Source organism: Lethenteron reissneri, chromosome 14 (genome assembly GCF_015708825.2).
Source record: "Lethenteron reissneri isolate LAM-NWPU_2019-01 chromosome 14, ASM1570882v1, whole genome shotgun sequence".
NCBI classification, from domain to species: Eukaryota; Metazoa; Chordata; class Hyperoartia; order Petromyzontiformes; family Petromyzontidae; genus Lethenteron; species Lethenteron reissneri.
The window spans coordinates 1,163,851-1,189,465 of NC_083792.1; the positions used below are offsets into that span (position 1 = coordinate 1,163,851).

At 47.3% G+C, this 25,615-nt stretch overlaps 1 protein-coding gene across 1 annotated transcript; it reads left to right on the plus strand.

Annotated features, from left to right (window-relative positions):
- The first annotated feature begins 4,670 nt into the window (after positions 1-4,670).
- On the plus strand, positions 4,671-19,244 carry LOC133342220 (transcription initiation factor IIA subunit 1-like). Its single transcript, XM_061551224.1, has 9 exons — positions 4,671-4,987; positions 6,745-6,901; positions 8,971-9,026; positions 9,320-9,398; positions 9,855-10,063; positions 11,003-11,110; positions 11,883-12,047; positions 13,301-13,390; positions 14,025-19,244. The coding sequence occupies exons 1-9, from the start codon at positions 4,907-4,909 to the stop codon at positions 14,130-14,132; spliced, it is 1,053 nt and encodes a 350-aa protein (XP_061407208.1). The 5' UTR covers positions 4,671-4,906; the 3' UTR covers positions 14,133-19,244.
- The last annotated feature ends 6,371 nt before the right edge of the window (positions 19,245-25,615 follow it).

A 25,615-nucleotide genomic window follows, 5' to 3' on the forward strand; every position in this document is an offset into this window, starting at 1 on the left:
TCAAAGCCAGGAGATGTGATGTTAGGGTCTCGAATGAGGTTTATTCTGGATGTGCGCATTTGTTCCACTGTTCGCCGGTAGTTTTCCAGATCTGGGTGAGATTCTAGGATGGTGACAGCGGGATCCCAGAAAGGGGAATCGGGACTTGAGTCGGAGGTGGTGATGTCCATTGTTGAGTTCTTGGTTGATGAGTAGGTTGTCAAGAAAACATGTAATCTCCCTTGCAGTTTGCATCTCTCTTCGGATGTTTGGTGGCAAAATGTTTGCGAGAACAGGGAGCCATGGGATTGGTGTAGGTTTCCTTGTTCCAGTTATGATGCACATTGCATTTACTGTATTTAACTGTGCATCTAGCAGTGTTGTGTCCCAGCTCACGAACCAGGCTGGAGCGTCGTACTCTTCCAGTGGCTGCACTTTTCAGGAATGTGACAATGACATTATTCTCATTGGCTGAAGAGCACCAATGAAAGATGAGTAATATGCATACTTGTTTGACCATGAAGACGTGTTTAAGTTGTTCGTGATATTTACGCAAGTAATGTGCATTTATTTTGGGATTTTCCTCTTATAAGGACTGAAAGAAACATCCCCATTAAAAAAATGGTTTAAGCCTACGTGTTAAACTATGCCAAAGCTGATGCTAAGGTCATCCTTATGGAACAAAGTTGTGTGTACCACCCCTCCCTTGATGTAGTGGAACGCTCCACTTTTAACAGGTGCCAGACATTGATTTTAACGCAGTCTCTTGAGTGTTCTCTGCACTGCACTGCACATGCTGTGCTTTCATTTGCAGTTTATAGACTGGTGCTACTGTCGGTGAAACAATGAGGTGGCAGGCGGACACTAGAAGCTCATTATGGTAAAATAAGAGCCACTAAGCTAATTTTGCAGATGTGTGTATAAGCAAATGACATCAACCATGGACTCTGAACTCTTACCTGGTTATAAAAAAAAAAATCTGCCTGTCAAACTTAAGCCCAATCACTCACACAATCCAATTCAACCAGGTTTACATATTTATATTTAATTTGATGGTTACAACCAGGTGGCTAACATTGGATCTTAATGTGATTTAAGATTTTTTCCCTTCATAATTTGGTCTATCCCAGTTTGTGAAGGATTATATTATTATACAATGTTTCTATATATGTAGCTTTCAGAGGCAGTCTGGTGGATAGCGACGTGCTGAAGTGACTCCGACCGAAGTGGTTCTATGGTGACATGCTGTGATGTCATGACATGAGGTGTTACTGCCTGTATGGCATTACAGCCACCCATGGGATTGGCATTATATTGTGTACATTTTGTCAAGGGACATTCGCTATTATTTTATAATTCTAACCAGCCGTGCAATTTTCCCGAGCCCTTCTTTTACTGGGGAAAGCTGTAGTTTAAGAAAATTATTTGCATATATTTTAGCTCCATTTGAAAAAAAAATCAACAAGATTTTGCTTAAATATCCTCACAATATCCAAATTACACGCGATTTTCTGTTTGCGATTATCTATATTTACGACGTTTGTGTAATACCACTATGGATAGATTTACGATGCAGACACTTGATTTACGACACATTTTCGCACATGGCTCCAAACATTTGAACAGAGGCAGCCTGGTTTCCGATGTGACTTGGCATGGAGCTTTTGTTATTCACAAGTGTTTTTGTGAAATTTTACCTATTAAACCCTGTTAAATATAGCTGATACCTATTAAATCCTGTTAAATATAGCTGATACCTATTAAACCCTGTTAAATATAGCTGATACCTATTAAACCCTGTTAAATATAGCTGATACCTATTAAACCCTGTTAAATATAGCTGATACCTTTAAACCCTGTTAAATATAGCTGATACCTATTAAACCCTGTTAAATATAGCTGATACCTATTAAACCCTGTTAAATATAGCTGATACCTATTAAACCCTGTTAAATATAGCTGATACCTATTAAACCCTGTTAAATATAGCTGATACCTATTAAACCCTGTTAAATATAGCTGATACCTATTAAACCCTGTTAAATATAGCTGATACCTATTAAACCCTGTTAAATATAGCTGATACCTATTAAACCCTGTTAAATATAGCTGATACCTATTAAACCCTGTTAAATATAGCTGATACCTATTAAACCCTGTTAAATATAGCTGATACCTATTAAACCCTGTTAAATATAGCTGATACCTATTAAACCCTGTTAAATATAGCTGATACCTATTAAACCCTGTTAAATATAGCTGATACCTATTAAACCCTGTTAAATATAGCTGATACCTATTAAACCCTGTTAAATATAGCTGATAAAAGGAAAACACCGGCCGGCAAGTGATATGTTTAATGCTTCTACTTTCTGGGAAAATCGGGTAAGATTTACGAAGATTTTTGACGGGGTTTCCAGGAATGCATTGTGTTGTAAAAGGGTCTGTATTTTGCTTCGTAATTTACATATTTTGTGCTATTATTTGTGATTGGGCTGAAATTGTTAAACCAAACCGGAGCACCATTTTAGTTTCACTGTGGTGTTAATTGGGCAAGAATAGTGCTTCAGGGTGCCCTCAGACACAGCCATGAGTTAGTGGCTCTGACTCAGCTGCAATGAGCCTCGTGCTGATGAAGCATGAGAAATAACTTGTTTTGTCTGGGCAGCAGTGATGCTTTATCTCTCAAATCATAGCTCTCCGCTTCATGCAAGCCAACATGACACACCTCGAGTCCATTCACATTGTGTCTAGAGGTCCCACTATGCACCGGGTGCCGTGTCCTCTACAATGCAAGTCGCTCTGACTTGTGGCCCACGGAATGACGTCAAGTGCGGATGAGACTCGGCTGCGTGCACGTCACGCTTGCTGTGCGGCTGTGGGGCATGTGAATGGGGGAGCAGTGGTGCTGTTGCGCTATGATCCTCGTAATCCGGGTTCCATCCCTGGCACTAACTCGATTCCTGTGCTCGTGGCTGTGTTTACATGCCTGTCATCCAGCTCTTTGGAGGGAAGGGTGGGTGGATAACACAAATTCGTGAAAGTCCCTGCCCTCAAGGGTACCGAGGTTCCCATCTGGCTTTTCCTGGATATGGTAATGCTGCACGTGGTTTTATTTCCATTCGTATTCTGTCTGTACGTGGATTGAGTGTTACCCCCCTCCCTTCGCAATCGTGTGTTTTCCCTCGGTACTCTGGTTTCCTCCCAGATGTTTTAACTCATTAATGGAGTTGGCCAAACATCCCAAAATATAGGACGACAGAACTTTGGCGATTGTTGGCGCTGGTCCCGGCTGCCTTACTCCTCGTCTGGTTTCCCGTGCCTGCGTGCAAAACTGTACATGTTTACATTCTACGAATGCGTTTTGAGATGAAATTCTCACGAATGATAGAACATTAAAAAACAATCATCTTGCTGGTGGAAATTACCTAAATCAGGCCTGCCTTAACCATAGATGTACTGAGGCTAAAGTGACAACATGCTGCAGTGTGAATATTATCATTGGCATGACAAATGTGGTCAGTCAAAAGTGTGTTGCTGACTCTACCACTCCCTTGTGTGCTATACCAATGTTGATAAGTGCTTGTCAGCAGAACTTACCACCAATAGTCTGTTCATGTTAATACGAACCCTGCGACCCGAGTTCGACTCCCGCTCACGGCCAACACCAGTGACAATTACCTGAACTGGTCCTGGGCCCTCCCGTAGGTCGACTCAGTCTCAAATGAGTACCTGGTGCGGTGTATAAACATCGCCGCTGGGGAGACAAAGGCGACCGGGCGTGGTGTTGGCCACCCACCCCCTCGTGTGCCGTTCCAGCCTTCATAGGTGCTCACTAATAGCACTTGCCCCAACAAGTCTGTTAAGGCTATATGGGGAATCTTTGTATTTGTGTGTACAGTGTAGACGTTTCCGTACCTGGGTAGTGTGCTTAGGAACAACTCTGGTTTGGCAGCAGAGGTCCCACTCCGAATCTCCAGAGAGACATCTTTTCGTCAGCTGCATAATGCTGTGTGGAAGCTACCTGGTCTGTCGCTCCACACAAAGCCCCGAATCTTCTCGGTCACAGTCATGCCCTCCCTTCTCTTTGCTTGCAAAACGTGGACCCCTCGAATAGACTTTGCGCCGGTTTTAAATTTTCAGGTTTGCGTGCCTATGATCCGTCAGGCTGGATTGTGTGAGGAGCTCACAAATCGTTGAAAGATCCTGACACATGGCACCTGGGTCTGTCCCGTGACCTCTGTCAGCTAGCCTTCGACACTGCACGTGGCGTTGGAGTGCACGTGGCATGGTATAAGTGCCGTTGTGACGTCACCGTCACTTAGTGGTGAATGTTGTTATGTGTACAATAATGGTGTGGAATTGTGTTTGTATAACTGTTCATTAGTCTCATAAGCAGATGTAGAAAATTCCTTGGTGATGAGGGAAAATTGGTATTTCATTTATATTTCCCAAAGAAAATACGTTGAATGTTTTATTAATAAGAGTGATGTAGGGCTCTATTTAATAAGCTTGAAATGTTAGGACCCTTGCCCACCTTGTTTGGATTTGCTACTGATGTGTGTATATCCGTTTATGTAGTGTAGCGTAGTGTAGTGGTTAGCGCACTGCGTTACGAACCCAGCGACCAGAGTTCGATTCCCGCTCACGGCCAATACCAGTGAAGATGATCTAAACCTTCCCTGGGCCGCTCCTGGGTTGACTCAACCTCAAATGAGTACCTGGTGCGGTATTTAAAAATATCGCCACTGGGCAGACAAAGGCGGTCGGGCGTGGTGTTGGCCACCCACCCCGTGTACCGTACCGGCCTTTATACGTGCACGTTAATAGCACTTTCCCCAACAGTCGGTGAAGGCTATACGGGGGTTCTTTGTCTTTGATCTTTTGTGTGCGTGTTTGTCCTCAGCCCAAGCTGTACCGCTCGGTGATGGAGGACGTGATTAACAACGTTCGGGAGGTGTTTCTAGACGAGGGAGTGGAGGAGCAGGTGCTGCAGGAGCTCAAACAGGTGCTCCACTGCCCTCGTCACCCACAGGCTCCTAGTGGGGACTGTGGACAGGGGATAGATAAGTCGATGTTAAACTGTGGCTTATGGCTCCCATAAGCTTAGTCGCCTCACTATCTTTCACTTCGGCACATTTCTAACAACACTAGGGGGCAGCCTGTCCTATGGATGGGGTGAACCTTCCTCGCTGGCCATACCCACTAATCGTACGACACTCACCAGACACCCACCACTCACATGACACATTGCAGTCACCAGGCACTCACGTGTGAATTACAAATGAAGTGTAATACATCATTTGGGCGTATTGGCGGTACACCGGTGCAGTATAACAACACACTGGTGCAGCATGACAACAGACCGGTGCAGCATGACAACACACCGGTGCAGCATAACAACACATCGGTCCTCATAACACAGTCTGACGATGTCGCTGTTGCCCTTGAGTGAGCTGCAGATTCTCTCCATCAGAAGTTTCCTTAGATTCAGCAGCCGCTTTCCCATTTGAACATATGGTGACACCACGAGTCGTAATCTTTTGATGCCACCGTCCACTAAGAAATGATTCCGGAAATGAATCGAGGAGTAAAATCTGCCGTTGGAACACGGAACATCGCTTTAAATATATCCTTGGTTCCTCTCCTAACTTAAACTATCTTAATCAAAATTTGATGCTAAACTGTCAATTCTTTATAACCTCACTTGCAATTGCATTTGATACATGTCCTCTTTGTTTAAATATATGTACTATAGTCAAGCTATACCTGTTTCTGTCGCGTAGTTGTGTAAGTTTTGCTGTGTTCAATCTGGAGGTAATCTGCACCGAGCCCATTTGCACTGTAGATAATTAGTTTGCAGTCTTTGCAATCCTCATGTGGTCCAGTTATTTTTGTTATTGTGCTGATTTTTCATTTCCTCTCATCACTTTAGTGACCCAGGGCAATCTTGAAAATGAGACTATCCTGGTTTCTTAACGAGTTTCACCTCGTGAAACAAAATAAACTCGTCTTGTTTTTAGGCCCTAAAAGATGCTTGTTAATATTACTTGTCCCTCCAGTCTATAAAACGAAATGGGAGTTGTATTTTTGTATGTGCATGCGTATGTGTGTACATGTTATTCTAGTACACTTATGTGTAGACACATAAGTGTACTAGAATAACATCTGGCTTGACCATACGAAAGAAGGTTTCTACGCATTCACTGCATTTATATGTGTATTTGTTTTCGTACTTGTGGGGAGCAGTGGTGCAGCGGTTATCGTGCTGCGCTATGAACCTGGCAACCCAAGTTCGATTCCCGCTGACAACCAACACCAGTGACAATTATCTGAACCGGTCCTGGCGTCCCCTAGGTAGACTTAGCTGTAAATGAGTACCTAGTGCAGAGTATAAACCTCAGCACTGGGGAGACAAAGGCGGCCAGGTGTGGTGTTGGCCATGCACCCCGTCGTGTGCCGTGCCGACCTTCATAGGCGTTCGCTAACCACTTTCCCTTGCGGTCTGCTAAGGCTTAGTCGGGGATCTTTGTGTGTAGGGAGTGGTTTTATAGAAGTTTGCATTCTATGTTATGATTCGCTTGATTTATGACTAGATTCACAGTACCTGTGCCAATTGGTATCTGAACCTGGCCTCCCGTAGCTGAGGCTCCTGACAGTCCCCATCATCATCGTGATCCGTGGGTAGATAGCCCCGTAGTAGGCGTCCACTGCACATTTTGTTACTTGTTTCCAATTTGCTCAAGAAGACCTTTGTGTGCGCAGATCTGGGAGAGCAAACTGCAGCAGGCGAAGACGGTGGACGGCTTCCACTCGGAGGAGCAGCAGCTGCTGCTGCAGGCGGCCCAGGGTCAGCAGGGGAAGGGCATGGCCCTGCAGAAACAACCCCACGTCATCCAGATCCCAAACATCCCAGCTGGAGGTAATGCACATGCACCGCAGCAGTATGCTGCACTTACTGCACACGACTTGTAGTTATTATGACGACGCTCGTTTACCCAGGAAGGCTTCACTGAAGCCTCAAGACTATCTGTCGAGAGAGCCCTGCCAAGTTTTCAGAGTAGGGGGTGATGTTGCTGCTGTATGATCCTAATCGAGTCCTTTTCAAGGTAATCTTTCAGCATTGGGATGTTTTGACTCGGGCCATTTATATTCTGTGGGGGTGGGTGGGGGGCAGAGTTTGCAAAGAGAGCAAACCAGATAACCCTGAGGAAACTCATGCACAATCAGAGAACATAATAACAACAACACAGCAATATGCCCAAGTCGTGAATCGACCCCTGGCCCTTCTTGCTGTGAGGCGTGAGAGTTACCACTCCGAGAGTTACCACTCCGCTGCCACCCTGCCGCCCTACTTCACACATTTCTGATCTTGTGTTACATACGACTATTTGACTTATATTATGGTGTTATCAGTATTTTTGTTCATCTATGGGACCTTTTTGCCACTATCAAAGTTATGAATTTTTTTTAATATGCTTCACCCTTTCTAGCAATAAAACAGGAGGTGTTAAGATGTTTGAACACCAAATAGATAGCTATTACAAGGCATCAGGTGTGCATTAACCACACATACTTGTGGAAAAACATGCAAACAAACATACTCTGATAATAGTATTTTTTATTTCATATTTAGAATCTATACATAAATGAGTATTTATACATAGGCACCCACTGCATGTAAATGTGTATAAGCTGTACATGTATGCATCATGTGTCGCGATAACGCAGCGCTGAACTAAAGATCCATAAGGTTCAGTGTTACTGCTCGATGCTTGCAGTCAGTGGCACCGCTAGGGTTATCAGTGGGTAAAGTTGTAGTGTCTGAAACGAAGAAAGCCTGTCAGGTGTGGCATAGCTAGGAAACCACCTAGGACTGCACAATGTCCACGCTCACTAGACATGCCACTACCAGTCTACTACACGACACACTCCACACACACACTATGTACTACACACACACTGAATATTATACACATGCATAGTGTATCACACACTACATACTACACATACTGCATACTATACACACTACCAGTGTAGTACACATGTACTGCACGTAAATACTGAACACTATACACTACAAATGTACCACATGTTGCACACATACTGAAAACTATCCACATGCACATTACCATTATGCTACACCCTAATTTCTACATGCTATATACAAAAAATGAAAGATCCCCGATTCAGACTACTGGGTCAAGTGCTGTTTGTGAATGCCTATTCAGGCTGGAATGGCACACCAGGTGGTGGTCTGGTCAGCAGATGTCCCCAGCACCAAGTACTCATGACCTAGGGCATGCCTTGGACTGTTTCAAATATCAATTGTCGCAGATAATAGCCGTGGCTGGGAATCGAACTCGGGTTGCCAGGTTTTGTAGCACATTGTGCTAACCACTGTGCCACTGCTCCCCACAACACACCACACTACAGTGCACACACCACCGCTATGCCACGCACTCTACACAAGCCACAGGATGGATGCACACTGCGTGCAGCACACGACCACCGCACAACAGTTGATGTACACTGTGTGGTGCTTGGTGTCTAGTGGAGCACCGTCAAGTAGCTATGTTTTCCCCAGTGTCTATCATGAGCAAGATTAATTTAGACCCATTTGTTCGCCAAGCGAGCAAAATGTTCGCTTATCGAGCGGGGACTGGTCAAATTTTGGTTGGGTGTTAACTCAGCCCATAATGCCTCTATTGTTGCTAAAAATGAGTACCACTATGTGAGGAAGTTAGTGGTTAATTTATGGTGTGGCTTATTCCCACCAGATGAATGTGGAATTTTTACCACTGGCTCAGGGCTGCAAACAGGAGATGATCTCCACCTCAATATAGGAATTCACTTTTACTTTTTTTGGCGAGCTTTACTGACTGTAAAAGCTGCCTGTCTCAAGCCTGTCTGTAGCCTGTCCCTCGGAGAGATACCGTACTGACTGAAGATGGGCGTGTGCCTCCCTATCTCCTCTCGTCGCCGCTGCAGCTCAGATCGTGGTACAAGATGGACGCTCCATTCAGCACATCTCAACAACGAACATGGTGAGCAGTGAGACCACATGCATACGAAGACAAATGTCTCTTGTATAGCCTGCACAGGTTGTCAGGGCAAGTGCGGTTATCCAGTACCTATGAAGGCCGACACGGCACACGAGGGGGTGGGTGGCCAAAATCACTTTTGACCACCTTAGTCTCTCGACTGGCGATGTTTACACAGCATCAGGCACTCATTCGATGCCGAGTCGACCATATTCAACAATAACAACCGTCATTTGCCACTAAGTGGCAGGGCAACACGTGATGTTGATGGTGATTTTTATATTGATGTGATACAGACGGCATCCGCAACAGCAGCAACCATGGCTCTGCCGCAGGGCGTGGTTCCGCCTTACCAGATTACAGGGGGACTGCCCGGTAAGACACGGACACACACACACACGAGCGCGTGTGCGCATGCACATAGATGCATATGCACAGACGCAGGGACACACCTGCCCACATATACGCACATTACCATCCCGAGTATAAACATGCATGAAGATTATTTAGATTACTATAAATTTCCAGATGATAAGCCACTTGGTTGAGATATCATTTGTGGTCAGGTTGCTTCTGAGAAATAAGCGAATACCTCAGTGGGCTTTGCCTGGTAGGGTAGGGGTGGTTTTGTTTTGTTTGTATGTTTTTGGGTGATTTGTTTGCCTTTCCTGTACTTTGCACGACTATCATTTTTTTATACTGTTTGCTGTTGTAACATTCTTACCCACCCCTACTGGACATCTGTAAAAACAAGAACTTTATAGCTCATTGGATTCCTCCAGGATAAATAAATATTCCGATTGATTCTGATTTGGGTCCGTGCTTGTGCAGGCCAAATGATCCAGACATACAAGCACGTGATGGTGACGCCGCAGGGCCAGCAGATCATCCTGCAGCAGCCGACCACCATGCTGGCGTCAGTTGGAGGGCAGCAGCTGCTGGTGCAGACGAGCCAGGCCGGGGCGAGTGGCACCGTCGGCCAGCCTGGCGGGGCGGCCAGCCAGGGCACGGTCATCCAGCAGGGCCAGGGCACGCAACACGTGAGGGCGGCAGCGGCGGCGCCGGTGGTCTGCGTACACACAGACATGTACAACTAAGGGCCTCCCCCCCCCACCCCGTGTAGCCCACACAGGCTGTTGGGGCAAATGCTGTTGGCGAGGAACTCTTGAGGGCAGCCTATGGTGCAACCTGCGAGAGGACAGATGTTGCCAGAAGCGGATAGAGTTCTGGCTGTCTCCCTGGGGGTGATGTTTACACACCGCACCAGGTGCTTGTTTTAAGGCCGGGTTGATCTAGGGGACGCACAGGAACATTTCAGGTATTGGTCACTTATATTGGCTGTGAGCGGGAATCGATCTCCGGTCGCTGGGTTAACAGCACAGTGCTTTAATCACTACACTACACTATCACTCACATAAACTTGCATATATACAAAGATAAAGATCCCCCGTATAGTATTAACATACTGTTGTGGCAAGAGCTGTCAGTGAGCACCTAGGGAGGCCAGTAAAGTACACGAGGGGGTGGGTGACCAGTACCACGCCCGACCGTCTTTGTCTTCTCAGCGGCGATGTTTACACACCACACCAGGTACTCATTTAAGGCTGAATCGCCCTAGGGGAGGCCCAGGACCGGTTCAAATTATCGTCACTAGTGTTGGCCGTGAGTGAGAATCAAACTGGTGAACCGGATTCGCAGCGCAGCGCGTTAACCACATCACTACTTCCCCCCTCACTACATGTTTGCATATCTACAAAGACAAAAGATCCGCCGTATAGCCTTAACAGACTGTGGGGGAAATTTCTGCATATATATACACACACATGCGTACACACGCACACATACATGTACGGGCATCTAATTTATGCAGCTCCATAAATAGGAAGGTAACATTTTCTTCATCATTTTTATTAAGTGAGGCTCACGGGATTGTGGACCTGGGGTTTGTGCAGGGTGCTGAACTAAAACTTATCGTGCAGGTGCTGACCCAGCTGGGCACGGGGACGCTTCCCTCGGGCGTGGTGCTGCAGCACGCCGCACCACAGCACCAGGTGGTGCTGGGAAAGCCGCCCTCCTCAACCGCCTCGGTGAGTCCCAGCAACCCCGCTACCTCTGCTACCCCCCCGCCATGACCCCCACGGCTGCTGCGACCCCGTGACCCGAAGCGGCTCGAGATGAAGTTGGTGGCGTTTGAGTGTCACTGTCCGTAACGGACAGTGGTGGGGAGCGGTAGTGCAACGGTTGGTGCGTTGCGCTACGAACCTGGTGACCAGAGTTAAATTCCCGCTCACGGGCCAACACCAGTGATTATCTGAATTGGTTTTGGGCCTCCCCTAGGTCGACTCGGCCCTAAATGAGTACATGACATGATGTGTAAAGATTGCTACTGGGGAGGAAAAGAGAGCATGGCGCGATGCTGGCCTTCATAGGTGCTCACTAACAGCACTTGCCCCAAAAGTCTTTGTGACGGACAGAATGAATTCCATGGAAAAGCAGGATGAGCAACAAAATAAGTGCGGAAGAGAACGTGGCAGGTGTTGTAGATGTGATGAGACGTGAATGTGCACACTGGCTTAGCCGTGTTTGCAGGATGGGGGGCGAGGCCAATTGCCGAGACGGGCACTGGAGTGGTCTCCACGAGTCCGGCGACCAAGGGGAAGACCTGAGAACAGACGGTGGGAGACTGTCAACGCAGTGCTTAGAGGTAGTTCGTCGACTGTGCAGCAGCTGTGAGATCTAGAAGGGAGGGGGCGGAAATGTGTTGGCAATGAGACGTGGGATGGTATCGGTGGTTTTGGGCATGGTGACACCTTCACCCGAGGACCCCCACGTGACCTGTTGTGTGACCTCCGCCCCGAGGCTGCGACGACGAGTGGGGGCTCGGGGTCGACGGGGCCGTCACCGCTCGTCATCCAGGTGGATGGCGCCGGGGACACGTCGTCGGACGAGGACGAGGATGACGCCAACGACGACGACAAGGACAAGGACGACGAGCTTGGGGACGAGGACGACGCCGTCGAGGAGGTGCGGCCACCCCCGGGGAGGGCTAACGTGGTGACCACGGGGGAGAAACATGCAAATTCCAAATATACAGCAAGTGTTAGGGTCAGGATCGAACCCACGACCTCCTGTATATCGGGCGAGATAGTTAACATCTCGTTACCGTGACTTTGTACGTTTCTACTGAGGCGGATACCTCTTCATCATCTAGAGAGGCCTGGCACAATGGGGCAAGGATCGGGAGAGATGGTGGCGGCTTGGGAAGAATTTTCATCCAGCGGTGGATAGATCATGGCTGATGTTGAGGTTGGATTTAGGGTGGAAGCAGAATGGTGTTGGGGCTATTAGGGGCAGCAGTGGGCCGGTGTACGATGGGATGGTGCTATGCGGGCTGATGCTGTGAAACAGTGCTGCTCAGGCGGATGCTGAGAGGATGTACTGTTGAGGTATTGCTGTAGGGAGGGATACTGTATGGAAAGGTTATATCAGGGGCAGTACTGGGCTATGCAGTCCAATGAGGGGTGGTACTATCGGAGACGGTACTATCAGTTTAATGAGGGGATTCTCCATGTTGGGTGGGACGAGGAGCCGGTGTCCTTTGTGGGAGACTACTTTTGGAGTAGGTACTGAGGGAATATAGGATGGGGTTAACACTATGGGGATCAGCACTCTGAGGGATGTACTTTGGAGGATGGTATTATTGTTGGTGGTACAATGACAGACAGTAGTATGATTGGATGTACTATAGATGTTCAACTAATAGGATGGTACTAAGGAGGCCAGTACCATGTGGTGGACGACTAAAGATAGTTGCACGTTATGAGTGGAGACGCCAAGGGCGGTGCAAATGTTGGAGGCAGTACTCCAGGGTACTGTCATGGGGATAAGGGCAGTACTAATGGGGGCAGCGTACTATGGGTGGCAATGCTATCGGGTGGCAGAGCTGTGGAATGAGAGGCGTAGGGATGGATGTAGATCTATGGTGGGGGGTGCTACTGCTGGTTGGGATGCCACCATTGTGGGGCAGAACTGTAAGTGGCATGCTTGCGGACTTACGGGGGTGGTGGGCCTGTAGGAGCCCCCGCTTTGAGCCCGTGTCGGCATGAGCGCACCGACCACAGCTACAGGCGGCGCTGCAGCAGCCCACACAAGCAGAGAGCGCCTCTGTCGTGGGGGACAGCTTGCACGTTGGGGCTGCGAGGCTCTGGGTTAAACGAGTGAAATCCTCACGGGAGCCTCCATGTGCCCCCCCCCTCTCCCCACCCACCACCGATCAGGACCCCTTGAACTCGGAGGACGACGTGAGCGAGGACGACCCCTCGGACCTCTTCGACACCGACAACGTGGTGGTGTGTCAGTACGACAAGGTGGGCTGCTGAAGCGTGGTCGGGCGACTTGGCCGGGGGGGAGAGGATCGTGGGGGGCTGATGCCCCCATGTCAGCATGGCGGTGCCACTGAGCCGGCACCGCCAAGGTCCGCGGCTTAGGATCCTGGGCTCCCCACCCATGATGTGAAGGATGAATCAGGTCCTCTATAAATATTACCATTTTGTTCACCAATTATATATAGTTTGGGGTGGCATAGTGGTTATCGCACTGTACTAAGAACCTGGTGATCTGAGTGAGATCTGAACCAGTCTTGGGCACGCACTCCTTTAAATCTGCACCGACCAGCGTGGTGAAGTGGGGTTATGAAAAATACGCGCAGCCAGTGTGGCAAGGGGAGGCCTTCAACTTGCTGGACGTGTGTAAAAAAGAGCTTCTTTGCTCATCGGATTCGTCCAGTCTGAATAAATATTCTTATTTTGATTCAATCACCAGTGGATTAAGGGATGTAAATACCGAAAGAACCAAAGAGTATGCATGTAAATAAAGTTATTTTACATCCTATTTGTGCTTTTATCAGTTTTAGCAAGAGACATTTACACGTCTGTTTATATCTCTCTGTCTGTTCCCTCAATCTCTCTCCGTTTATGTCTCCGTCTCGCTCCCTCCCACCAGATTCACAGAAGCAAAAACCGATGGAAGTTCCACCTCAAGGATGGCATCATGAACCTCAACGGCAAGGATTACGTTTTCTCCAAAGCGGTCGGAGACGCCGAGTGGTAGGGCGGGATTTGGAGCTGCGTGCGGTGCGTTTGTGTCAAGTGACCGGGTTCGGCAGCGGGGGAACAGAGGGACGGAGGGATGAGGGAGGCCCAAGGGGCGTGTGCTTTGATGCCGCCCATGGGCTCAGTGCAGCAGCAGTGGCATCGACAGCAGCGGCAGCAGCAGCAGCGGCGGTGGTGGCGAGGGCTCGTGGAGCTTCGAGTCACCGTGTCTCTGATACACGGGCCTCCCCGACGCTTTCGTGTGCGACACTGCCAGCTGCGTGGACGCTGGAAGGTGGGGCTGAGAGGCACGAGTTTTTTTCCACGAGGCCTCATTGATCGAGAGCCCGAAATCGACCAAACGAGAGGTGGGGGGGTGGGGGGGAGTGTGACGTGGGAAAACGGGGGTAGGGGGAGAGGGTGCCGGTTTTACTCTCGGTAGCCGAGGAGGCAGCGTGCACAGACGCGGCTTTGTATATTGTGTCCGGTCACTGTTCAGTCATGTTCATTATTGTAATGTTTCTTTATTTATGTATATATTTGGCTTCAGTTTTAATTTGGGTAGCTAGTCAGTGCAGTGCTTAGAGAAAAGACAAAGCATCTCTTTTTTCAGTCAGTTGGTGGTTCTTAGCCACTCATGGAAATTATTTCCTATACTGGGAGCCAGGCTTCTGTACCACAACTACTGTCGTTTGTATCACAGTGGTTCTGAAGGGAGCCAGGTTTCCGTAACACAACTACTGTCGTTTGTATCAGTGGTTCTGAAGGGAGCCAGGCTTCCGTAACACAACTACGGTCATTTCGCCACAGTGGTTCTGATGGGAGCCAGGCTTCCCTACCACAATTATTGTCATTTTGCCACCGTGGTTTCTGATGGGAGCCAAACTTCTGTAACACAACTACTGTCGTTTTTGTCACAGTGGTTCTGATTTTATTGGTTATGGGAGGCGCACAAATGCCGAGTTGCTTACCGAGTGACATTTTAATTGATATTTTCTGATTGTTAGCCCCCTGACCACTGCACCACCTGGTTGAGTAAAGTAAGTGCACATTCACATTATATGTTCATGCCAAATGGGATAGATGAAGTCAGTGTGTTTGAAAATAAAAGATGTTTTTACTCCGTATTAAAACTCCTGGCTTCCGTGCATTTGTCTGCCAAAGACCAGTCTGTTCCAAGAACAGTCACTGATGACTTGCCACAGAGCAATACTCATTGTATCCGTGCCTGAGGGGAGATTATTTATTTTGACCCCGACCTGGATTAGATCTCGCTACCTTTTGATCGTAATAAACCTCAATCACAGCCAGACAAAACGAGATAAATTAGCCTCTAAATTAACACTGAACTCAGCTGATTGGACAAATGTCTCTGTCAGGTCACAATTGAGAATGGCCGTGTGTAACCTGTTATTTAAGAATAATATGCTTCTGAAATTAAGGCATCAAGGCACCGATGGGAGATGTGCATGTTTAGCATGGGGGATACGTTGAGAAGAGGGCTATTGCCACTTCATTTTGCTTTCAAAGTTTTCCAGAACTAAAAGTGGGTGAATACTGAACCACCCTCATAGTCGGTTCACTCCATGGAGAAGCATAATTTCAAACCCAAAAGTGTGAAGACGGACGCAGTTTGTGAGCTGAGTTTTTGACGAGTCAAGAACCTCCCCTAGTTCTTCAAAGGTTTACAATGGCGTCATCTCTGACTGGGATGGAACACAGTCACGGGTCCACACGATTCCACTTGCCGGGCCCTGAAAACCCCAGCCTCCACACAAGGAAACTCGTGCTTTCAAGACGCAGAGTGCCTCCTTGTTGTCATTGGCAACCACTCGCATTTTAAGATCAGCTGATGTGGATCACGAGACTCATAATGGCCATGTTAGAACACCGAGCCACCACTTTGGAAATCCTGGGTATGAATCTAGGTAGCCAGCCATGATGAATAAAAATGGATTAAAAATTTCAGAGGGGTTTGGTTTTTAACCCTTTCCCGTTCCGATGACATACATGCACGTCATAAGTTTCTCTTCCGATTCTGTTCCGATGACGTACGTGTACGACAAAATAACTTTATCGGTACCGAGGTTCCCGCAACGCCATGCAGGAGGGCGTGTGGCACAGTTTGGCGGCAGCTATTGTAGAATGCAGTCGTGTTGTATCGGTTCTCTGCGGTGAGTGCAATATCTTTCAAAACAATGGCGCTACTACGCCTCTAAAAGTAAAGTTAACGCTCAGTCGCTTGCGCGTTCCGAGATTCAACGGTGGCCAGGGACCCCCCCCCCCAACCCTGCAACTTGCAGTCATCTTGGAACGGGAAAGGTGTTAACTTAATGTGGCCCAGCTTTGAGGGATAAAGTATAAAAACCAAATGGACTAACCCTGGAAGAACCCGTGTATTCACTCGAGGTAGATTTCCACTGAAGCCGTCCAGTGTAGATGTTATTTCAAGTGACTCGTCGAAGTGGTTCTGTGGTGTCTGGGACTTCACTGATGTGGCGGCGTGTGGCTCCGCCACCTGTGGGAGTTCTTTCCTGGACGTTTCCTCGCTCCGCTGCTTAACGACATTGACAGCACAGTCGGTATTTGGGTGGTGATAACAATTCAACATGTACGGTAATGTAATTGCAAGCGAGTTAATTATGCCCGCTTGTAAATTTCCCTTCATGCCGTAGCGTTGATGGTCTTAAATTGGTGAAATATTTGAGTATTTTATCATTTCAATGGCTTGAGTGTTGCAGGAGCAAGTGAGTTGAAACAAATATAGCAGAGCATTTGTTATTTCTAGCTTCTATTAATATACGTAACATGTTACCCGTATACCATATAATTGTGTGAGGGATGTAAAGACAAGTGTGCCTTAGACATGATTGGCATTCCTGCCATCGTTTGTGATGTACACTTTGCTTCCCCTGTATGTACAACACATGGTCACGCCACGTCTGTCCTTCAAAACACTGCCTGGTCATTTCAGTTGTTAAGATACGGTGTGCAGAGTTTAGATGCAGTTACATCTGAAAGTGCTTGGCAGTTGTATGTGTTCAGCATGGTGGGGGGGGGGGGGATCGGAGCTAATTTAACCCACACCCGCAAACTTACAGAACCGATCTACAACCTTCAAAGGTTCATAGCCTTCGCTATTCCTGATGGGGTGAGTGTTGTCAGACGGCAACGTTGTTACTCTGGGGGTGATGGGACCACAGTTGTCTGTCCATTGCTGATGTTTTCAGCTGGTGCATCTGCTATTAATTTTTGAGGCTGAGTCCACGTAGAGGAGACCCACGGTGGTGGATTTAGATGTCAAGTGACCACTGATGTTTTGTGCACAACTGTCACAAATCGAGGTTCTACGGCTGGGATTATAGCACAGTGCACAAGCCCCTCCAAACGCGCACAATGCGTTGTCCATACAGAGTAGAGGCTGTCATTGCAATGTTGTTAGCGAGCACCTGTTAAGCACATACAACATGCACGCGCGAGCAAGCTTGCTAGATAAGTTATTTATTTTTCATGTTAAATAAATTACCAAAATTTGTAACGAGTCATAAAGAAACGTTGTCCCGGTTGGGCTCGTGTTGTATTCATCAATTCATTTATAAATCAAACTATACTCGTTATATTACAAAAATGTAGTTTTATTCAAGTCTCCATGTCAACTTGATAGAAACTGGAGTGGGCCTAATCCTACATGGGGCCAAGAAAAATCAGTAATAGGGAGAGGGATGTAAAACGTGACAGTAGAGACGACCACTGCGTACACGGGTTTTGTCTCCCTCAGACTCCCATTATCTGCTGTTCTGAAAGGAAGACGAGCAAAATAAAATAATTGGTGGACTTTACCTGAAAACTGTAAAAAAAATGTTTCCATCAAGGTAAAACTAAAATCTTCGAGCTGTGTTGGCCAGGGCAGTGTGCTGCTGCTGCTGGTGCCGGGTTGATTGGTCTCGCTGCACCCGGCTCGTCGACACGCAGGCACCACCCAAGTGTGTGTTGGTGAGATGCTCGCCGTGCGTGTGAGCGAGCCCGAAGTGCTTTTTCTGCACTTCTAATTATTGCAGGGGCAGCTCAAGCTTACGAACGCGGTCACCTGGGGGGGAGAACGTGGGTTCCCCGATTGCTCCTGGAACGCGCTTTCCTGTGAAATTGCATTGGCGACGTTGCACAGTCGTGTCAGCCCAGTCCACACTAAGGCGGTGGCGCTACTCTGCAGAGCGAAGTGACATTCGCGTGAGCATCTCGTGGCGTCACCCCCCCCCCTCCCCAAGCAGTGACGTGCGGTGAGGTCAATAGCTGGGGAGGCACTGGCGAGTGTCAGAACCAGATTCACACACTGAGGGGAGTGTGGCCTTACTGAGGGGGGCGTGTCCTCACTGAGGGGGCATGTTAGACACATCCCCCTCAGTGAGGCAGATGTGATAGCTGCCTCCCCTGGTGCTTTTTCATTGCAGTTTCATGACGAGACCAGCGAGCCTAAATATATTTATACACATACGTGAAATAAGTTACCTGGAGTATGGAAGGCAAGGACATGAAATGAAGGGGTCTACAAACATTACATTCGTGACAGAGATAGTAACAGGCACGCGCTTTATTGCCCGCGCTCAATCCAGTTACTGAGGGGTTGCACAATCAAGAGGGGAGGCTGAGCTCATCGCTGCCTCACCTCTCGTCTTCCTGTATTTGCAGCGGAGCTCCACAAATTTGGCGATTTTGACTTAAAATGATTGGCATCGTACAGAAATTACATTTATAACACAGATCAGTGGAAAATCTTAATATTTATTTAATTTGATTATTCTATTTTTTAACTTTTCGTAACAGCTATTTTCATTGGAGTATGACAGGTGAGGCTCTGCCTCCCCTGACCGCACGTCCCTGCCCCCAAGTGACCTTTACAGCTTCAGACTCGTGTTTGGATGGGTGCCCATGATTAACGAACCGCACTCTACAGACGATAACCAAGCTGTGCTATGGGCTCCGCCTTCCTTGACGGTCGATACACGTGGCCCATGTCGGTTATGGATTCCTTTGATTATGTTCAGGATACTTCTAAAATGTGTAAATTATTTTGTTGTGGTTACATCAATACCAAGCAGCATTATTACTCGTCAATTGTCTTGCTTGAAGCTTGCGTTATACTGGTAGGAACGAAGTGAACCAGCCTACAATAGATTATATCGTCCGTCCGTCCGTCCGTGTAGCAACATCGCCCCCTACTGCAAACACTTGGCAGGACCCTACAAAAACCTTTAGACTCAGTGACAGTTTCCTGGCTAAACAAGAGTAACATTCCCTTATAATTCCCTGAGATAGCTTTTAATTAAAACATTTAAATTAAAAATTAACTCACAGCCGCCTCAAGCCTACAGCTAGGCCTAAAGCCTAGAACTAGGCCTCAAACTCTCCCTTCGTATCGTACCCCCGCGTGTGTGAAAGGGAGTTAATGTTTAACAATGTTACATTCCCTGATATTTTTAAATAGAAACATTTAAATTTAAAGCTTTTACATAAATAATAAAAACATTTAAATTAAAAATTAACTCACAGCGGCCTAAAGCCTACAGCTAGGCCTAAAGCCTAGAACTAGGCCTCAAACTCTCCCTTCGTATCGTACCCCTGCGTGTGTGAAAGGGAGTTAATGTTTAACAATGTTACATTCCCTGATGTTTTTAAATAGAAACATTTACATTTAAAGCTTTTACATAAATAATTAAAACATTTAAATTAAACATTCACTCACAGCTAGGCCTAAAGCCTAGAACTAGGCCTCAAACTCTCCCTTCGTATCGTCCGATTAGGTGTAGCAACATCGCCCCCTACTGCAAACACTTGGCAGGACCCTACAAAAACCTTTAGACTTGGTGGGGCTTTCCTGGCTAAACAAGTGTAATAATACATTATGTTTATATTCTTTGGTTATTCGTTCCTACCAGCCCACCCCGCAGGGTCCTGTTTGTCATACGTATTGCAGTTGTGCTCCATTGCAATAGAAACCGATTCGAGGCAGTTAGTTAGCAGAGCAAAAACAGGATCCTGCGGGGTGGGCTGGTAGGAACGAATAACCAAAGAATATAAACATAATGTATTATTACACTTGTTTAGCCAGGAAAGCCCCACTGAGTGTTTGCAGTAGGGGGCGATGTTGCTACACCTAATCGGACGATACGAAGGGAGAGTTTGAGGCCTAGTTCTAGGCTTTAGGCCTAGCTGTAAGCTTTAGGCCGCTGTGCGTTAATTTTTAATTTAAATGTTTTTATTATTTATGTAAAAGCTTTAAATTTAAATGTTTCTATTTAAAAACATCAGGGAATGTAACATTGTTAAACATTAACTCCCTTTCACACACGCGGGGGTACGATACGAAGGGAGAGTTTGAGGCCTAGTTCTAGGCTTTAGGCCGAGCTGTAGGCTTGAGGCCGCTGTGAGTAAATGTTTCATTTAAATGTTTTAATTAAAAGCTATCTCAGGGAATTATAAGGGAATGTTACACTTGTTTAGCCAGGAAAGCGTCACTGAGTCTAAAGGTTTTTGTAGGGTCCTGCCAAGTGTTTGCAGTAGGGGGCGATGTTGCTACACGGACGGACGGACTGACGATATAATCTATTGTAGGCTGGTTCACTTCGTTCCTACCAGTATTAGAATTCTTTTTAAAGAATGGCCCTGCAAGGTGATGCCACAGAACCACTTTTTTGGGTCACTTCATGAGAATCTGATGGTTTACTGGAGGAATCCGATGAGCTACGTTGACTCTTTTTCAAAAGTGATTTTCCCGCGAGTCAATTGTCAATATCCACGTTTGAATTTGCAAAAACGGGTTCTTTAAATAAGGCTCTAAATCAAGATCTCAGCAGTACCGACTGAGTGGTTTTCATAGAGGTATCAGTGTTGGCGCCCAACTAACCCAGATATACACACAACCAGCTCGCCCACTTGTGGCTAATCGGATAACTTAAGTTGGATAAATGTTTCCAAAAAACGCAATCCATGTTCACTTTAGGATGCCGTAAACTTTTCTTTGGTTGCAAGGTTCACAAGCTTAACGTTGTAGCTCGTAATTGATTGAAGTCCAGCAGAGCGTATCAGCTGTTGCTTTTTTGCCTTGGCCGTGTCAGCATAGGGAAACCACTTTGAGACTTTGAGTCTCATGCGACAGGTCGAGATACCCGTCTCCAGCTGTTACACATTTAATATTCTTGCGGATTTAACATTCTTGTAACTGTACATAGTGACCAATTAAACTTCCTTCTCCAAACCCTGATTTTATTCCTGAAAGTATTTTGGCACTTCTTGACTTCTCCAAATGATCAACTCTCATCCATTTGTAAATAGTCTGACACAAAAAACTAAAAGATTTCAACAAAAAGGTAGCCATGCAGGTCAACCTGGAACATTGTACTCTGCTTTGCCTAAATTTTGGCTCTTTTTGAGTCTCAGGCATTTTCTACTGAATCATAGGAATCACAAACTCGGTGCAGTCTGTGGGCAATCAACGGCTCTCGTTTAATCGGCAACTGACGGCAATCTCTTTAATCTTTTGTAAAGATATTCTCGCGCGTACCGGGAATGCGCCGCGTGCTGCGTGATTACGAGTGAGCTCAGTTGGGAGGTCGTGTTCGTGACGGCCAGCTCGTCACCCCCACTTCTTTTGTACAATGGGTGCTCTGTATGGAGAATATTTAGTAGACAGCTGTGTGTCCCTTGAAAGATGAGAAGCGCGAGTGATCTGATTTTCTGAGAGGCACAACTCGACGTCATTATCTGCTACTTGGTGCCAAATTCGTAGCGGGCTTGTGGTTTGCTAAACTGGTGCAGATGCGTGTAATATATGCGATTGAATGTAAGTAGCTAAATCAGTCGTAAAATATGTTTTTGTATAGCTAGTTGCCTGATCCCAAATGAAAGCACTGCATTTAGGCGTTGGTGACAGTAGTACGTGTGTTTTTGAGGACCGGTAGTGTCGCGATTAGCTCGCTGCGCTACGAACCTGGCGATCCGGGTTCGATTCCCGCTCACGGCCAACACCATTAACGATTATCTTAACCGGTCCTGGGCCTCCTCTAGGTCGACTCAGCCTCAAAACGAGTACCTGGTGCGGTGTGTAAACATCGCCACTGGGGAGGCAAAGGCGGTCGGGCGTGGTGCTGGCCACCCACCCCCTCGTGTGCCGTGCCGGCCTTCATAGGTGCTCGCTAACAGCACTTGCCCCTACAGTCTGTTAAGGCTATACAGGGGATATTTGTCTTTATCTTTGGGTTCTTCTCCACACAATCTTAACACACGAGCATGGGGTTTGGTTATAATATAAATTCTGATCCCCATTGGGCCATATTAATGTATATTGAAATAAGGGAAGCCCCGGATTAGTTTCGACCTCCCTGGGCCTCAAAAGCACGTCATGGCATTCATAGGTATGCTGCTGCTTTACCTTGTTCTGACAAACACGAGGGGGATGCACTGAAACGGTAATTTGATGATGAACTAAATCTGTATATACGTATGTTGAACTTCTTTTGCACCGTACGTAGCCCGTGCTAATCAGAGGTGTGGGGTGTGGTGACGCGCCTGAGGTCCAGCACGGTGGAGGCAAGGGTTGGTGGACCACACAGACTATGTGTCGAGGCTCCCAGCTTTACAATACGGTATATTCCAAAGCTCGAATATTTTTTCACCAAGAATTCCACATGTGACCTTGCTTGCCTATCTGTGCAGAAGTATGGTTTGGTGATGGCGTAAATGCTCTTCGCTCATTTTTTGTCCTTATGTATTTACAACAATTCCTAAAATTGGGAACGTCTGTAAAAAGAAATCCACAGTGCCGTTCGCCGCTCTCCGTCTCAAACAGCGACAGCCCGGAGGCGTTCCTCCGTGCCCTCCCGACCTCCCACCCCCCCCCCCCCCCACGCCTCTTCGTGCACTCGGAGCCTGGTTTTCTCTCGCCAATTTTTGTACTCGAAATTGTTTTCCCATTTCCACCGTCGCCACCCTCGGGTCACTTTTTTAGGGAGAACGTGGTGGTGTGAGCGCGACTTTTAAAACGCGAGACATTTAGTACCCTTCCTGGGGGTTTCCTTGCGCTCCGTGTGGCGCATCGCGGGGGAGTCGCTGTGTCGAGTGCTGGTCGGCTGAGAGGGTTTTAAGCGGTCGCCGCGGTCGCGTGCCATTCCACAAGTACACCGGAGCCGTGTTAGTGTCCTTGAACTGTCAATAAAAGTTGTTTTGCTTTTAAAAGAACCTCTTTTTTTTAAAAAGAGTTTTGCTTAAAATGTACATCTGCTCTATTTTTGGCGGCGCCCGTATCGCGCTTTTGGCGGCCTCTGCTCAGTTGGGGGCAGCAACGCAGCCCAGCGGTTGCACATCGCCGCAGAGGTTCGCGGTTTGCATCCAGCAGGCCGCCCCAGCTATTGCTGGGGGTTTATGGACTAGAATGCTACCACGCGCCGTCTGCTTCGTGGCAGACGTTAAAGATCCCCTGGCATCATGGGAAATGAGTGGGGCCCATAGTGTGCCGGAATTGTCCAAATTTGAAAAATTTCCTGGAAATTACACGTTTGGCACGAGACTAACCAACGTCGCCCCCTGCTGTGATAGCATTGCGCTATAAAAATGGCCTAGGGTCGTGCTATCGTTACCGAGATGTATTTCTGTTGGCAGGGTTCGGTTTTCCACCCGCCAGCTGAACCGTGCCCCGATTCGGACACGCAGGCATCTGCCACTGCACCTGCTCAGGCACGCGTCATCTGATGCTCCAGCACTTGACGTGGTGCGGAGTGCCATCGGCGGGAGGGGGAACTCGCAGAGTGGTTGTGCTGCACGCGCAGACGGCATTCCCCCCCTCCGGAGCTGATCCGAGGCCGTGGGTAGTTTGACCCTCCTTGAACTATCCCTCAAGGTCTCTGGACATCAGGGAGTGGCACCTGCAGTATAGCACTCCACTGGATAAGATTTAAAGGCCACATGGTGGAGCTGAGACTGTGAAGGGCGGTTCGGCAGGTTGGGTGTTGCGGGATCCGGCAGGAGGAAAGAAGCGATGGCCAAGTCCGGTGGCATTCAAAGTATCAGCGGTGATGACCACCCAATCTTCACCCCCTCATTCCTCACACGAGAGGCTACTTAGGACCTGCAGATTCGCAGATTCCATCCATGAGTAAGGTTTGTCAAGTAATCAAAACGTGCTAATTAGTTACTAGCTCAGCACATCGGTGTGTTGGAGAGTAAACCCACAACATTTACAATTCCAAGTACCGTGACGTTTCACTGGTAATTATGTAGTGAGTCCAACTGAGTCGCAAATGTTATCTTGGAAGCAACACTTTATTCACATAACAGTACGTAACATAACACAACCTACGCTCGGGTCTTGAACAGGGGCGGTTTCTTCATTAGGGCGATTGGGCGACGCACCACCAATGTCATTGAACCACAGAGTCACGCTAGCCGTCACTGCAGCCTCTGGATATAGTCCAATCAGCGTCATGTCACGTTCTGTGGAGTACCGCCTCTTTTTGGGCGATTTCACTCCGGCTGAGAATCGCCCCGAGTGGTCCCATAGACTTACATTGAAAGATGTTTTTTTCGAACGGGGGCGCTCCAATGCATTTTCTATGGCTTCCGGGAGGGCGAGCCCTAACGTGCTTACGTCATCATACGTGCTAACGTCATCATACGTGCTTACGTCATCATACGCAAGCACGTTTCATCCAACAATATAATATATCGCCACCTAGTGGAATCTTCTTCTTGGTTCTTTCGGTAAAGTCACGTAGAAGGGAAGTAATAAAATAATAAAAATAAAACATAATAAAATTATTCTCACGACGTTTCGGCCACAACGCAAGTTATTCTCACGACGTTTCGGCCACAACGTTCCACTCACTGGCATGGTGCAGTGTGCAGAGTAATGTATGGTGTCGTAATTGTATAGTAAATATATAGCAGTGTGATACACATTAGGGTGGGTAGAATAATACATAGTGTTATATTAAAATGGATAAGGCAGCAACTGCAGCAGCAGCAGCAACTGCAGCAGCAGCAACTGCAGCAGCAGCAACTGCAGCAGCAGCAACTGCAGCAGCAGCAACTGCAGCAGCAGCAGCAACTGCAGCAGCAGCAGCAACTGCAGCTCCCTTTGATGCTGTTAATCCTGCATAATGCACATGCATATGCAGTACTAATCACATTCCTGCATTTCCCATAAATATGCTAAATTCCTCTTGATATGCAAATTCCTTTGTCAAGGCGCCCAGCTTATATATATGCTCCAAGCTCGTGTGCTGTTTCATTCAGACTCTGTCGCCTCGACGGACCTGGTTTTCACCTGAAGACGGCTGCTTGCGTTGTGGCCGAAACGTCGTGAGAATAATTTTATTATGTTTTATTTTTATTATTTTATTACTTCCCTTCTACGTGACTTTACCGAAAGAACCAAGAAGATGAATCCCTGCAGTCACGAAAGTTTTAAATCAAAATCTAGTGGAATCTTTAATAAAATAAACTTGAGTGGTT

Coding starts and splice junctions, on each gene's coding strand:
- LOC133342220 (XM_061551224.1), top strand. CDS start 4,907: ATGGAGGACGTGATTAACAACGTTCGGGAGGTGTTTCTAGACGAGGGA. Junction 9,027..9,319: donor ACATCTCAACAACGAACATG/GTGAGCAGTGAG, acceptor GATGTGATACAG/ACGGCATCCGCAACAGCAGC. Junction 9,399..9,854: donor GATTACAGGGGGACTGCCCG/GTAAGACACGGA, acceptor GTGCTTGTGCAG/GCCAAATGATCCAGACATAC.